The sequence below is a fragment of the Dreissena polymorpha genome, chromosome 8 (genome assembly GCF_020536995.1).
Source record: "Dreissena polymorpha isolate Duluth1 chromosome 8, UMN_Dpol_1.0, whole genome shotgun sequence".
Classification (NCBI taxonomy): Eukaryota; Metazoa; Mollusca; class Bivalvia; order Myida; family Dreissenidae; genus Dreissena; species Dreissena polymorpha.
Genome location: NC_068362.1, coordinates 85,317,627 through 85,330,214, shown reverse-complemented (window position 1 = coordinate 85,330,214; position 12,588 = coordinate 85,317,627). Strand labels below are relative to the sequence as shown.

The 12,588-nt window shown below is 37.5% G+C and overlaps 1 protein-coding gene across 1 annotated transcript in view; it reads left to right on the top strand.

Annotated features, from left to right (window-relative positions):
- LOC127840838 (phosphatidylinositide phosphatase SAC2-like) overlaps nt 1–12,588 on the top strand; it is a 419,571-nt gene that overhangs the window by 383,373 nt on the left and 23,610 nt on the right. The window contains exons 10-14 of the mRNA XM_052369265.1: nt 7,168–7,360; nt 8,264–8,341; nt 9,681–9,801; nt 10,543–10,671; nt 11,426–11,496. Coding sequence (XP_052225225.1) covers nt 7,168–7,360; nt 8,264–8,341; nt 9,681–9,801; nt 10,543–10,671; nt 11,426–11,496 — 592 coding nt within the window. The remainder of the gene's footprint in view (nt 1–7,167; nt 7,361–8,263; nt 8,342–9,680; nt 9,802–10,542; nt 10,672–11,425; nt 11,497–12,588) is intronic.

Here is a 12,588-nt window from a genome sequence, read left to right as displayed (position 1 = left end):
GAATGGGCTCGACATTTAACGTGCATGGATGATCCTATTAGCTCGCTTGATTCAAATTTCCCGCGTGATATCAGTTATTCATTTATAAGTTTTGCTACGATAAATATTGTCAGTTTCAGTTCTGTATACATGTGGATGACTCGAGTCGACATTTCATAGTTGCTTTGTGTTAGATAGCATTTTAAGAGCATTTAAGACTATACTTTTTTTTTTTTTTTTAAAGAACATTGGTTATTTTAACCGAGAATCAAGTTCTTTAAAACGAAGTTCTTGAGAGTTAACTCAATATGCTATAGAATCATGTTTTTTACGAAGCCATTTTAGTTTTAAACAAGCGATTGCAATCAATAAAACGGGTGGTTCCTTACGAAAAACTTGTTTTTAACGGCTATCGAAAGCCATTTTCGATGAGATTAATACATTTGTCAAATTTGGTATGTCTCTTTTTTAAGAACGTTCCAGGTCATTTCAAACTCCTCATCTCTGTTTTCACCGGTATAAATGATAATTTGCTTAATGCTAGGCTTAAAACGGCTATTCGTTAGCGTAGTGGTCGGTTCACACGTTTCTCACCCCTGCGATCCGGGCTCAATCCCCGTTCCCGGATGCATGTGCGTTTCGTTGGTGGTCACCTTACCGAACATGAGGGTTGTCCTCAGGGTATCTCCGCTTCCCACACAACCCAAGACCACACCAAAAGTGCACATATTTCAATAACAACTACATAGCTGGAAAGTGCAGCTATAATGCAATAATTCGTCCCAACTTGGTATGAGTGCTTGGATACACTCCGGGTCCTCACATAATGCATGCTAAGGCGCAGAAGGACCTTATTAACTACGAAATATACACGAACGCTTTGCTTCTGCGTGGGGTTTGCGTGTTCAACATCTGTCGATAAACCAAACATTCTTATTCAAGGTGAATGTTGCTAAAACCAACGTATTGCTGTGTATTCAACGTTTAGGTTTTTATTAACTTATCGCATTATGGAAATAATATCCATATTTTAATATTGTCCATGGGGCTGATTTTGAAAGCTAATTAATATCAATGTACCCAGATAAAATACGCCGCGTCATGCGCGTCATACAAAAATGGGTCTTCGGTCAAATGCACATCCTGGTCAGGAGCTTCCCTTTCCGTTATAAAGTCACGTAAGGTTTAGTGATCTCATTAGCGGAGAGGGTAGCTCCTGATCATATTCACGGATGCGCTGGCTGGTCCGGAGCTTCATATGCCGCATAAGACCCATTTTTGCATGACGAAGCTCAAATGTTTTGTAGTCTTTTTACCAATAGCTTCCTCCAGTTAAGATTGCTTCAGGTCCTTTGATAACTAGTATTATGTAAATATTACATAGACAATGTGTAATTAGTATAAGTATAAACAGATTGTATGGCGTCAGAGATAACAGCATGCCAATTTTGTCTACAACACAGGCTGATTAGTGATCTTTTAGCAAACACTGTCATTGTGGATTGTTTGTATGCGCTGTGGTGACCTAACATGCTTTTGTTATGAAAATGAGACTCCTTGTATTGGAGATAAGCAGTCAAAAATAATGTTGTCAGCCATGAAATTCGCCAGGTGCGTGAAGTTGGCTCGCCGTTCGACGTTCGACATTAGTTCAACATTCAAATTACCGAATGTCGAGCTGGCTCGGCATTTCAGCTCGACATTCAGTTCGGCATTCGCATATAGTGTTGTATGCTTATTTTCGAATGCCGAGCCAGCTCGACATTAGGTAATTTGAATGTTGAACTAATGTCGAACGTCGAACGGCGAGCCAACTAAACGCACCTAAATTCGCCACATTCATAAATGTGTGCATTTGGCGACAATACCTGGTGTAATAAGTTTATTTTTGTAAAACTTAAACGGGCGTACTTGTATTATAAATATTGTTGTTTCAGACACAGTATATCAATAACCATTTGATTTATCAGGAACACACTCCGAGTAACGTTTGATAGTTTCCATATTTTAATAATGGAACTCTATGTGGTAAAAACAACATACAATATAATAAAAGATTATAGTCCCACCGCAACCCAGTGACCTTCATGTTTTATATGTATCATGTTCAGCCATGGTAACAGTGTGTACAGTTTGCACCCATGTGACCGCACGCTACTTGACAGATGCCATCGAAATCTGAAACCTCTGGTTCATTATACAAACGACCCGTATACAACCTTCTTAGGTCAGTGAAAATCATATTTAATTAAATTCCCATTCATCCGACCTCGCTTACACTTACTTTGTATCCGAAAACCGACGGCGGAAACCTTTAATGCAATACTATTTAACATTGTTCTTGCTTCATCTACACTATGAGCCGCGTAATACGAAAATGGGTTTTATACCATATGCGCCCAGCGTAGCTTCATATCAGACTGTGCATTTGCAGGAGTTACCCTGTCCGCCATAAAGGCAGACACAGTTGTGTGGTCTAATTAGTCGCCAGGATAGCTCCTGACAATCCTGAGCAACTGCACAAGTTTGTCTTGAGCTGCGCTGGCCGCTTTTGACATACGACCCATTTTCGCAAGACGCGGCTCAAATTTGTATTTCAGTGACCAACTGTTTTGAGACTTGTCAGCATTGTGTGTGTAGAAAAATCAATATAACTCGCAGTTATTTATAAAATTTCGATTATTTACGGAAACGAATACACCAGTCAGTGTCACTACTAGCTTCAATGACGATTCTCAAGATTTTGAGCGAAAATTGTTTTTTGTTTTTTTGTGCAGCCTCTTTGTGTAGGATGTATTATGAATTTTAGCTGAACTGAGTACGACGAGAAGTGCTCAGGTGAGATTATTTGCTCAGTATATTATCTCTTGCGTTCTTCATCATTGCGTTTTTCATTGAATCCCGAAATGTATTGAAACTTGTTAAAAAACACTAAGTCTCGATCGTGCCTTTTGAGACCGTTGTGCCACACATTGTGCTGTTGTGTCACATCATGCCTATGGAGACCGTTCTGTCACACATTGTACCGTTGTGTCACATATTGTACTGTTTTTTGCCACTATATGCGTACTTCACTTCTGATGACTAGACAGGATGCAAAAGTACGAGCCAATTTATTTTATACTCTAACCTTGTTTAATTAATTAAGTCAACTGAGCGCAAGAAACTGAACTATTATGCTAATAATATTATTCTAGTATGTTGCTTTATTTCTCTTCCGGTCTCGCTTGTCAGCAAGGGGGAAATTGTTACATAAAGACGGTGATTGATGACAGTTTAGGGCGTAAGGACGTCTGGAGTTAAGAAAATGTTGTGCCATTCTAAATGTAACATAAGTCCATTTAAGATATTGTAGCTACATTGGTTCAAGTTATCATTACGCTATTTCGTATATTCGTTCTTCTAGCTCAGGAAAGCAATTATTACAAATTGTTATGCTGTCATCCGTAAGTCGCGAGAGACAATGAGTTTGCAGTCCGTTTAGTCGAATCCGGGACTTTTTACGATCAAAATTAATCTCAGTTTTCCCTGGCCGATGATCATATACATTCTCCAAAATACTAATCTTTCTGCATAAACAAATCAGGTACACACAAATCCTAATAAATTCACATACCCTATCAACCATTATTATAGAATGATTGGTGAATACACATGGGTCAGCGTTGTTCGTATCAAAGGATTAGATAGGTTTGTCCAAGATTGTGGAGATTTACAATAAGTGATTAAAGAATAATCATCTTTTTTTACATCACCTTATTATCTCGCTCATAGACTACAATTATACATTTCTATATGAGTTTTGCTTTTGAATAACCGGGCTTCATGCATGTGCGTAAAGTGTCGTCCCGTGGCCTGTGCAGTTCAAACGTGTTAAGCAGGCTTTTCACTTTTTATTTAAGTCCCATCTTATCGAAAAAAACACACACTGGTTTGCGATTGTCGTCCATGATTAGCCTATGCAAACTGCGCATCCAAATTGGGACGACACTTTACGTACATGTATAAAGCCCCGTTTTTTTCCAAAACGAGGCTGTTAAGGTCAATTGTTATTCGCGTTTTCTCGCCAAACATGTTAAACACATAAATAACATTTTGAAATATGTTATAATACGGCATCTAAATTTACATTGAATATGAAACGAGACTTAACATCATACAAACCATTTCAGTTGTCAATAAAGCGTTTACAAAATAACAAATATTATTTCGACGAACTCCAATTTGTCATTAGTGTTAACGCTGTATTAAAGTCTTATGGTTACACCATTTTATCACATGCCATACCCTGTTTCCCATGTAATATAATCATTACGAATATTTTTATCTTACACATGTGTTATATACTTTTTAAGCGTTTTCATTAGCTTAGTTTTCTTTCGATTTACCAATCGCATTTTGTTATTTTGCTGAAATGACGTTCCAACGTCAAATGACGTCACGAAATGTAAACAACATTCGGGATTTATCATTATGTTTGCGTAAATATTTATTGAATTTGCTCATTTAAAAGCATGTGATAAAAAGATCTGACACTCGTTGTCATTTCATATAATATTTTATTAAACTCGTCCATAAAATTCGTTAGTAAGCTCACCAAAGGCATGCTTACTAACAAAATTCCTGAAATCGTTTAATAAAATATGCTATGATATGACAACTCGTGCCAAATCCTATATGTATGCTTAATGGTCCATAATTGTTGACGTAGGTACTTCTGTTGACGAACGTCACACATCTGTTCCGAATATTACGTGGCCACACACTGACCTTTTTTCGGTCTAAATCCATATAGCGTATAACAATTGGCATATCACTTTCGGGGTCAATGTCTTACTTTTAGTTTTAAACTACGTTTTATCTTCAGCGTCTGTTTCTCTATGTATAATATAAGGGGTACCTTTAGCGGTCAAGGTTAAACCTTCGACGTATTTCACGCAAGGCACGCCGAAAGACATATTTCAATTAATTTAAACGCATTTACATTTTGTTGTTTCACGGGTGGATACTTCATGATTCATATCACGCAAGGCACGTCGAAAGACATATTTCAATTTATTTAAAAGCATTCCACATTTTGATGTTTCACTGGAATATACTTCGTGGTTCAACTTTGACCAACAAGAACAAATGTTTGCTTTTACATTTCTGTAGTATGACCTTCCAACAGCAATCCTTATAATCTTAATGGGCAGTTTACCCGAGGTAATGCGAAAGGAAAACTGACGAGCGATCAACTTATTGGTTGTTAACAACGATGATTTTAACTCATTTATGCTTAGTGGACTCTCCCATCCTTCTAAAATGGATCAATTTATTTTCAAAATTATGGATGTCTAGTATATTTATTTCTATATTTAGAATATTTCTTACAGAAATTACTTTAAGCAAACAGCGCAGACCCTGACGTGACGCCGCATCATGCGGCGTCTCATCTGGGTCTACGCTGTTTGCCGAGGGCTTTTTCTAGACGCTAGGCATAAATGGGTTAATTGAACAACCTCATTTAGCTTTCGGGCGAAACATTAACCTCCGTATGTGTGTATTTTGAAGTTAATGTGAGCCTTCCGCGCCAGAGGCTGCATTAATTACCTACCGTATATCAGGATAAAACACGTATGTACCCGAATAATGCAAATGTACCTGTCCACTGACTTGTCGTTAAAATCTGCCAGGTGTCATGACCTTCATCCTGTTGAAAAACAATTATGTCATGTGTGAACGGATGAACGCAAATAGGAAGAATTTGATAAAATGCAAATGTCCGATAATTTACGGTTTAATGGGAGCCTGGGCGTCCAAACAATTACAGATAATTAGTTGGTCTAAAATACAGGATGTCCGGGATCTTATAGTTAATAATATTGGTGTTCCTAATATTGATCAACATATTGATTGAAGTTCAATGGCGCTTACGAAACTGTGACTTTATAAATCCGTGTTACAAAGACCATTGTTACGTCGTGATACAACATACAGTGTTTTCTTTGAAGGCAATATGCAAACGTGGCTTTCAAAATATTAAGTAATTAAGGCACTTTATATAACAAAGGCTTGTAGGTGTTAAAGATATTTTGCATTGAATCCTTGAACAATAATGGTGCTTTAGAATGCAAAACTTGCATTTATTATAGCGCCGTCACATGTCCTGACGGTATGACAGGCCGATTATCTACCCAATGTAAAGCCTTACAGGTGGAAAAGCTGTCAATCTGATGCACTTTTGCTTAATCAACGTAGCTGCATTAGCTATAAAATCCGATCATTTACGAAATCCGGACCTTGTTTATGAACGGTTCCAATTTTCTTAAACCAAAATACATAAATCTGCTGGCGTAGATTTTTCATGAAAGAAGTTCTTCTACATTCAGGCGATGCAATGTTAAGCAACTATTTATTTTACTTTCATGCGAAGCTTTATTTGAAGTTAGTTCTTTAACCTTCATATGCAGATATTGTATGCAACGATTTATCGTCACCTTCATACTGACATATTCTCTGTGAAAATGTGTTTAATGCATGTGCGTAAAATGTCGTCCCAGATTAGCCTGTGCAGTACGCACAGGCTAATCAGGGACGACACTTTCCACCTAAACGGGACTTTGCAAAGAAAAGACCTTCTGTAAACGAAAAAAAAACACATAAAAACGGAAAGTGTCGTTCCTGACTAGCCTGTGTGGACTGCACAGGCTAATCTGGGTCGACACTTTACGCAAATGCATTAAACCCCCTTTTCACAAGGACCGGCCCATATATTTTTAACTATTTTGAAAGAATTGAGTCAAAACTATTTTAAGCACATCATTCTTTTACAATAAGGAAAAGCTATTTAAAGCATCTATGTCTTTCACATTAAGACAACGCTAATTTTGAGCAAAACCTTTCCTTTACATCAAGTCGAAGATATATTTAGCAACGAGTTCGTGCTACCTTCATGCGAAGATATTTTGACGAAACTATTCTAAGAAGGCTATTCTAAGAAGCTATTTCTTTCACATTTAGTTGAAGCTATTATAGCAACTATTTCTTTCAAATTCAGTCAAAGCTATTTTTAAAAAGTATTTCTTTCTTATTCAGTCGAAGCTATTTAATAAACAATTTCTTTCACATTCCATCGAAGCTATTATAAGCAACTTTTTCTTTTACATACAATTGAAATAATTTTAAGGATTTTTCTTTCTAACTCAGGCGAGGCTGTGACGTTCGAAGCGTTCAAATGTCACATGGACGAGCAGTTGACGTTATACAGAGCGTTGACGCTGTTGACGTTAACGGAACTGACGGGAAAGGAGAAGGTGATAGGCGACGCGTACCTCAATAACGTGCTAAAGTACAACTCTCAGGACGTCACCTACGTCACGTTTGACTTTCACGAACATTGGTGGGTGAACATATGAACTTTACATGATACGAATACTTGCCTTACGACTACGAATTATTTTTAATGTCACTTACGTCACGTTTGACTTCCACGAACATTTGTGGGTGGAAATATGAACTTTACATGATCAGAGCCCTAGCCAACGACTACACATTATTGACGAAATGTTATCATGCGAACTCGTAACTTTTGACATTTACCGATAGCATAGTTACAGAACTATTTCAAATTCTTTCATAAAGTTCATACAGAGTTGTTAAAGCGGGTATGCAAGATTTTGTCAATATTTATTTATTTATATAAAATGTGTAAAAAAAACTTATTATACATATATTTCAATATAAATTAACATAAAAGTTATGAAATACATGTGTCGAAAATTGCGAAATAAGCCAGATATTTAATTCTGAAATCGAAAGTGCATGGACGATGCGAATCTTAATTTAGTTTTACGGACCAATTTATTTTCCTGCAACGATATCTATTTATACGACACACGAACGCTAACTCCGATCCTAATAAAATGACTAGTGTTTCAGTTATTGTAGGAAAATATGTACGAAATATCTTCATCACAATCGGCTCGGGGCGCTAATTTGTCTTTGCTGCATTTTATGAAATTCTTCTTCAATGTATTTTTTGTGTGCCTATTTAGCGTTATTGTAACATATTTTTATGAATATATTACAACTTAAAACATATCAAAATCGTGCATACCCGCTTCAAGATCAGTTGTATTTATGGTGTATTTACCATGGAATAATAATTGCATAAGTATTTTCTTATCAATTTACTTAGTTTTAGTATGATACCTTTGACTCCAGATTGGTATACTTCTTACTTAGTTTTCGGTCGAGTATATCATTATAAGCCCATGCGAGTTTTGTTCTGTTGTTGGTTTAGCCGCGGAATGAAGTTTGAAAACGTCTCCAGTCTGACCTCCGCCATCAAGGACATTATCAAACACATGCGATACTGTTGGTGAGTGTTTCTACGTCAGGTATGCCTATGTACGTACGGGCGCACACACGCGCGTGTGTTAGGGTATGTGGTACTTCTGTTGGGGAGTGGTATATGCAATGTGTGCGTTTGTACAAACACAAGCGCGCATGTGTGTATGTTGTGAAATTGGTGCAATATGTACCCGCACAGTAGTTTCGCCTCCATGCATCGACGGTGCTGGCAGTTTCAATCGTTTCATCGAATCGCATAAAATTGTCTGACTTTGTAAAAAGATGCCAAATGGTATGCACAAACTCATATGCTTTTATTGAAACAAGCCCACATTATTTCAATGTTAACCTTACAAGTGACCTATTCGTATTACATGTAGTCCTTCATTTCACACCCACCATAGGTAAAAGGTCACACAAAACTTAAAGATTTCCTTAACAAATTCAATGTTTAATATGCTTTTATTGTAACAAGCCCACATTATTTTAATGTTAACCGTTCAAGTGACGGATTCGAATTACCGGTAGTCCTTCATTTTACAACCGACAAAGATCTAGGTCACAATATACTAAATGATTTCCTGAACAAATTCAATGTAAAGCGATAACGTAAACGAAAAATAATGTCAACCTTTATTTGCTTAAGACCCTAATAACTGTACATTTTCCTAATGAGCATTCCAAGCCGGACTAATTTTAACAACAAACACGCACAAAGAAATATTCAAAAATAAAGCCATGGCACGTGCTCCTACAAAGAATTGTATTTTTAAACAAATGGTGTTTCTTTTTTAGAGAGTTTAAAGGGGCCTTTTCACAGATTTTGGCATTTTTTAACTTATTCATTAAATGCTTTATATCGATAAATGTAAACATTGGATCGTAAAAGCTCCAGTTAAAAATCAAGAATAAAATTAAAAAAAGGAAAAGAACTTTGCTCGGACCAGGTTTCGAACCAGTGACCCCTGGAGTCCTGCCAGAGTCCTGAAGTAAAAACGCTTTAGCCTACTGAGCTATTCCGCCGAGTACACATGCTGAACGTATTTTATACGTTATATAAGCAATCTTCGTAGTTTCACAAAATTTAACGACAAAAACAGAACTCTCCAAATTATTCAATCGTTTCGCGTTGCAACGCTTTATAATTTTTAGGTTTTAAAATCGTCAAAAGATGCATATAATGGCTCTATTAGACCATGGTAAATGTTCAGTATTACTGTTTCCTCACAAATATCATAACTAAAACGAAAATTTGCGAATCTGAAACAACTTTTTTCAATTTTGTCAATATACCAAAACGTGAAAATGCCCCTTTAACAATGTGCACCTGAAATATGAAGTACATGTATACTGTAATCTCTCTGCAGGGTGGACAGGAAGGGGATGATCTGCGAACAGCGTGGCGTGTTCCGCGTTAACTGTGTCGACTGTCTGGATCGCACCAACGTCGTGCAGACGGCCGTGGCGCGCGTAGTCATGGAGACCCAGGTAAGTTACCACAGCAACCGTATTTTGTTTTTGTATCTGCAAACAATTCCGCGTGATTTGTATCGAATGCCGTGTCCGTACTAACGTCACACAGAAGGCCATGGTTCGCGTAGTCATGGATACGAAGGTGAGTAACTTTAGCAATGGTACAGATTGTGTATATTTCAAGGAGCGTTCCGCGTTGTCATGGATTCTTACTGGTAGCAATCTATGTCAGACTTCTCGTTTATTTAATATATGGACAAATGCATCATTACTATCATATAGCAGCCATTGGTTACTTAATTTAAAAAAAAACGTATTACATTCCGTTATTTTCCCAGTTATGTAAACAATACCTGATCATCAATCCAATTCCGAACAAACAGATGAAACGGTTCTGGTTGGGTCTCCATCATGGACACTAATCGAGTGCATGTTTTTATGCCATGACGGCCATCTTAGTTTCTTAATTTCTGTATAACGAAGAATATACTAGCCTTGTTCTGGGAAAACCGGACTTAATACATGTGCATGAAGTGTCGTCCCATGTTATCCTGTGCAGTCATCACTGGTTAATCAGGGACGACAGTACTGGATTACCGTCTGAAAGAGGCTTTCTTTAAACGAAAATTCCATAAGATCGGAAGTGTCGTTCCCTATTAGATGTGCGGACTGCACAGGCTAATATGGGACGGCACTTTACGCACACGCATTAAGCCCAGTTTTCTCAGAACAAGACTCATTTAATATCACTTTCAGTGCCGGAAGCTTGGTCTCCTGGCGCCGGAAGAGACGCTCCCAGACAGTTGCCGCCGCATATTCCAGCAGATGTGGGCAAACACGGGAGATGCCATCAGCAAGCAGTATGCAGGAACAGCGGCGCTTAAGGTACGGTGGTGGTGGTGGTGGTGATGATGATGATGATGATGATGATGATGATGATGATGATCATGATGATCATGATGATCATGATGATCATGATGATGATGATGATGATGATAATGATGATGATGATGATGATGATAATGATGATGATGATGATGATGATGATGATGATGATGATGATGATGGCGACGGTGATGATGAATGTGTGTTTTGGGTAATGATGGTGGTGGTGATGATAATAATTATAAAATTGTGGTACTGATATGAAGCTAATAAGTATAAAACTATAAATACAACTGTATATGAACTGTCTACCATGGTCCAGAATAAAGCTTTGCGGATAATTTACCAAAGATCTTTTTACTTACATATTTATTGTCTGATCTTTCATATTCTTCTTTATAAGCAGTGATTTAATAATTCTAATTGTCCACCATCTGGCAGAAAGTAATTTTAATACGCCAGTATGTATTGTACATACGCATTTTAACCCATTTATGCCTAGCGTCTAGAAAAAAGGAGTTGGCAAACAGCGTAGACCCAGATGAGACGCCGAGCGTCTCATTAGGGTATGCGCTGTTTGCTTAAAGGAATTTCTGTAAGAAATATTCTAAATATAGAAATAAGTATACTAGACATCCCTAATTTTGGAAATAAATTGATTCAATTTAGAAGGATGGGAGAGTCCACTAGGCATAAATGGGTTAATACGCCAGTATGCTACGTCTAAGATAGCGTTGCTGTTTTCTGTGACCAGGGTGACTTCACCCGCACCGGGGAGCGGAAGTTGACAGGGATGATGAAGGATGGCGTCAACTCAGCAAACAGGTTGGTGCATAACCCCGAGTCGGTCATTCTGGCTATGATTAGGTTACAATACACTGATTCAAGTTCCTTTTTGGTCTCAACAGAAATACGAAACTCCCCTTAAACAGTCAATTTTCAAAGCATTTTCCTGCCTTTCCTATACATTAAAAATTGCAAGTCTGGTATATGTCTAAAGATGTATCTGTCCTTTTTAAATGACTGCAGTAAAAAAGATAATAGTACTTTCTCGCAACTTTTAAAAATGTTAATCTGAACTTAATGCAGACACCGGTAGAAACAGTGTTTCGGTCACCTTATTTACCAAGATAAACAAAGCCCCATTCAACAGAACCCTCGCCCCAAAAGTTCATCTTTTAAGAAAGCCTCCAATCAATGGCATCAGCATACTAGGAAATTAGAAGTAACCACATAATACATGCTTTGGATGTTCTTATTCAAGAAGAGAAAAGGAAATCTTTAGAAATAGGCACTACGTTCGGACCACGGAGGGATACTAACTGATTGGTGGAATGGAACCTTAGTAATGTTGCTATCATGGAGGATGACAGCTATTTTGCTTCATTGGTAAAAGTACAAGCCATGAGCGGTTATCATTATAATGCGATTTGGGTTGTGTCTAGGTCAATGATCGCCGTGTTTAACCCATTTATGCCCAGTGGACTCTCCCATCCTTCTAAATTGGATCAATTTATTTCCAAAATTAGGGGTGTCAAGAAATTTTCTTTCTATATTTAGAATATCCCATAAAGAAATTCATTTAAGCAAACAGCGCAGACCCAGATGAGACGCCGCATTATGCGGCGTCTCATCTGGGTCTACGCTGTTTGCAATGTCCTTTTTTCAGGACGCTAGGCATAAATGGGTTAATGTAGTGATGTTAATGTATGTAAACGTCTAACAAACTTAACCAAATACCCCAGGGGCTGTCAAGCAATCAGTAGCGAGGCGTTTAAAAATACGTAACTTAAGCCTGGCTAAAAGACAGGCAGTGAATTGTTTGTATAGGTCCCTGGATAGCTTATCCAAAATTGTTATTCTATTATATATCTATGAAGACGAAAACAGATTTTCTTAAATTTATCAAATTTGACT